At 40.1% G+C, this 4341-nt stretch overlaps 1 protein-coding gene across 1 annotated transcript in view; it reads right to left on the bottom strand.

Moving 5' to 3' along the window:
* The window catches only part of LOC106884143 (zinc finger protein 98), a 7670-nt gene extending 3329 nt beyond the window's left edge, over window positions 1-4341 (bottom strand). Inside the window, exons 1-2 of the mRNA XM_014935375.2 lie at window positions 4324-4341; window positions 6-1573 (exon numbers count right to left, since the gene is read on the bottom strand). Coding sequence (XP_014790861.2) covers window positions 6-1143 — 1138 coding nt within the window. The 5' untranslated portion in view covers window positions 1144-1573; window positions 4324-4341. The remainder of the gene's footprint in view (window positions 1-5; window positions 1574-4323) is intronic.

A 4341-nucleotide genomic window follows, 5' to 3' on the forward strand; every position in this document is an offset into this window, starting at 1 on the left:
TAAGCTACTATTTTGAGAGAATGATTTACCACAGATATCACAGTGATCTGGTTTTTCACCTCTATGAATTCGTTTGTCAGTACTTAAGTGATCATTTTGAGGGAATGATTGACTACAGATATCACAGTGATATGGCTTCTCTCCTCTATGAATATATTTGTGTGTAGTTAAATTGCCATTTTGTGAGAATGATTTACCACAGATTCTACAGCAATATGTCTTCTTTCCTGTATGAATACGTTTATGTCGAACTAAATTCCAATTTTGTGAGAATGATTTACTGCAGATATCACAGCAATACGTCTTCTTTCCTGTATGAATACGCGTGTGTCTAACTAAATTCCAATTTTGAGAGAATGATTTACCACAGATATCACAGCGATATGGCTTCTCTCCTCTATGAATTCGTTTATGAGTACTTAAGTTAACACTTTGAGAGAATGACTTACCACAGATGTCACAGTGATATGGCTTCTCTCCTGAACGAATTCGTTTGCGAGTCCTTAATTTTTTTTTAGAGAATGATTGACCACTGATATCACAGCGATATGGCTTCTCACCTGTATGAATACAGTTGTGCGTAGGTAAAATACTCTTTTTTGAGAATGATTTATCACTGATTGGAGAGTGATATGGCTTCTCACCTGTATGAATGTGTTTGTGTCTAGTTAAATTGGAATTTTGTGAGAATGATTTACCACAGATATTACAGTGATATGGCTTCTTTCCTGAATGAATTCGTTTGTGGGTTCTTAAGTTACCATTTTGAGAGAATGACTTACCACAGATATCACAGTAATATGGTTTCTCTCCTGTATGAATATGCTTGTGTTTAACTAAATTGGAATTTTGTGAGAATGATTTGCCACAGATGTCACAGTGATATGGCTCCTCTCCTGAATGAATTCGTTTGTGAGTTTTTAAGTTACTATTTTGAGAGAATGATTTACCACAGATGTCACAGCGATATGGGTTCTCTCCAGTGTGAATACGTTTGTGAGCTTCTAAGTTACCATTTTGAGAGAATGATTTGCCACAGATATCACAGTAGTATGATGTTTTACCCATGTCTTTTTTCCTATTAGAAAAACCAATTTTTTTAAAACTGCCCTTTCGACGTAACTTTGTTCTCACACGATTCATTTTCTATAATTTTTCTTATCGAAATATGGAGCAATTTTCTGTTGTATTTTATACTCAATAAATACTGCTGTTTCCACCACCTGTGATCTTTGATAATATCTCAAGATGCTCTGAGTTCAATGCTTTAAGTTCAATTAAAATACAAAATGTTTTTCTGAATATTGCAGCCAGTGAAGTATAAAAATGTTTCTATGAAGCTTAGTTCACAAAAAATATCATCAATGTGTATAAAGAACACTGTCTTTAAAACAATAAGAAATATTGATCATGTACATATGAGCAAGCCACGAATTCACATCTACAGCAAGACTGAGTTCTCTGCTTCATTTATTCATGTCAAACCGTCCAACATTTGCCAGCATGAAAAAGTAGACATAAAAAATGATGATCATGAAAATCTTGAACAGTTCTTCCAATGATCTTTGATAATCTGAAACAACAGAGAAGCAAGAAATCAAGATATACAAAATGCTTAAACAGTAAAACTACAGAAGTGAAAATTATACTGTATTTCTGTACTGATGAACATCAGAAAAATCATCATCATTGTTTAACACCGTCATTTTATGCTGGCAAAGGTTGGATGGCTTGACAGGAGCTGGTAAGGCAAGAACTTGTGCCATGCTTCTGCGTCTGTTTTGGAATGGTTTTCATGGATGGATGCCCTTCCTAACACCAACAACTCTGTAGAGTGGGCCGAGGGTGTTTCACATGGCATTCATGCAGGTAAGGAGAGTTTTGATGTGGTCTTTACAGCTTGATGCCCTTCCAAATGCCAACTGCCTTAGAGTGTGGACTGGGTGCTTTTTAAGTGGCACCTGCACTGCCGGGGTCACAAAGTGACTTTGCAATTACAGACTCTTTGAGAAGGATGGGGGGGAATTGGAGGAATTGATCTTGGGTCGGATGATGAAAGATTAGAGTGTGACAGAGAGGCAGAAACAAATGTCTTGCTGCAGAGGAGGTCAACAGTTACCCAACCAGAGAGAGAGAGAGAGAGAGTGAGAGAGAGACAAAGCGTTAACAAGAATGAGAACAGAAACAGGCGTGCTGGTGAAAAGGAGGGACATGATTGCTTAGAGAGAGAGTGTGGGAGGTAAGATCCTATCATTGTATTGTCCCCTCTATGTTAGCCCGCATGGGTAATAAAAAAACAGATCCTATGTGAGTGCCATGACCCCTAACATCCTGAGATCAATCCTCAACACTTCATCTCATGTCTTCCTGGGTTTCCCTCTTCCACAGGTGCCATCCACTTTCGGTGACCAGTACTTCTTTACACAGCTGTCTTCGTTCATTTGCATCACATTCCAACCCAAGGTAGTCTTCTCTCTTGCATGCTGCATTTGATGCTTCCGAAAATCCCAAAGAATATTCTCCTTGTGATGTATTTACTGCCTGACCACCTAACTCGGACCCCTCTCTCTCTCTTCGATTTTACCACCCGGTTCACCATCTCTTCCCCCCACCTTAACCCTAACTCTATATAAACCAGCTCAATGCTCTGCTTCCCCTAACTGAGTTTGAATTCCTCTGCTGATAGAATACGAAATTCAGAAAATGAACAGATAAGAATTTTATCCTTTCAACCTCGTTCATGTACTCCTGTTTCTGCATAGATCATAACCCTATTACCACCCCCATTCATTCTTTATTATCTATCTATTTCTTTACCATGTAAACATAGCCCGATAGATTAGTCTTCCTTGTTTGTCTTAAATTCATGCATATCCGTTAATCATCACATTTTATTTATTTTATTTTATTCAAGTTTATCATTTCTTTAATTCATTCTCTCTAAATTTGTCTACCATAGTATTCAAGTGCAGAAGTGGCTCTCACCTAAACTTGCTGGCTCATGGTACACCTGCCCTCCCACCCGCTCCACAAGCACCGGAAGTTCCTATCTTCTGTCATCTTTGGTTGTCTCCCACGAACACTTCTAAGGGCCTAATGCCATCCCCACCCCTAACCAGGATTTATCTATCATATAGCACATAAAAATGGTGTAGTGTATGCAGGTTGTAGGCTATTGTTTGTTTATAAACTCTGCCAAATGCAAGCTTTCTTTTCAGGTACAGGACACTGCTGTCCCTCATCCCAGGGTCTCACAGGCCCACACCCTCAGAGTTGGCACACTGAAAGGTAGGACTGGTGAGATTGTTGAGATGCTTGAACGGAGAGGTGTAGATTTGTGCTGTATCCAAGAAGTAAGGTGGAGAGGAGGTTCCTCACAGGCAAAGAACACAGGTACAAGATTTTCTGGGCAGAGAACACTGATGGGGTCGGGGGCGTGGGAATACTTCTTGCGGAGAAATGGGTTGATAAGGTAATCGACGTAGTCAGAGTATGTGACAGAGTACTTAAGATTAGATTGGTGCTTCACCATAGGGTAGCTACCGTTATCTCGGCCTATGCCCCTCAACCAGGGCTACCGGATGGGCAGAAAGACCGATTTTATGACACCTTTTTGCAGACTACCTCATTGACAAATGACAGGGACCTTCTCTTTGTGGCTGGTGATTTCAATGGACATGGTGGACAACATGCAGGGGGCTTCCATGGCGTACATGGAGGCTATGGTTTTGGTTCCCGCAATGAGGAGGGAACCAGACTGCTGGAGTTCTGCGATGCACATGATCTTATGGTTTGCAATACCAACTTCAGGAAACCTGCCTGTCACCCAGTCACCTACCGTTCCGGCAGACACACTAGCCAAATTGACTACATCCTCACCAGAAAAAGGGAAAGAGGACTGCTTATAAATGCCAAAACCTTCCCAGGTGAAGAATGTACCCTTCAACACAGATTAGTAGTTAGCGACTTCGGGATCAGGGCTAAATGGATGCCTAGAAGTAGACCAGCTTAGAGGAGAAGGGTCTGGAAGCTTAAAGATCCTGCGAATGGACAGAGATTTCGAGATGTGTTATTTCGACGAAATAGAAGGGGATATAGCATCACATAATGTGGAAGACAACTGGAGGTTTTCTGATCAAGCTGTCCAACGCATGCGAGCACGAACATCATATGATGATGATGATGATGATCACAGTGATATGGTTTCATAAAGTTATTCTATCATAAATGTGTATAAAGAACATTTAAGTCTGTTCTGTAAAACATTCAATCTTTAAAAAGTTAAGAATTATTGATGTATACATGGCCAAAAAATGTATTCACCTCTTCAACAAGACCCTT

This window comes from Octopus bimaculoides, chromosome 28, assembly GCF_001194135.2.
Source record: "Octopus bimaculoides isolate UCB-OBI-ISO-001 chromosome 28, ASM119413v2, whole genome shotgun sequence".
In the NCBI taxonomy this organism is placed as follows: domain Eukaryota; kingdom Metazoa; phylum Mollusca; class Cephalopoda; order Octopoda; family Octopodidae; genus Octopus; species Octopus bimaculoides.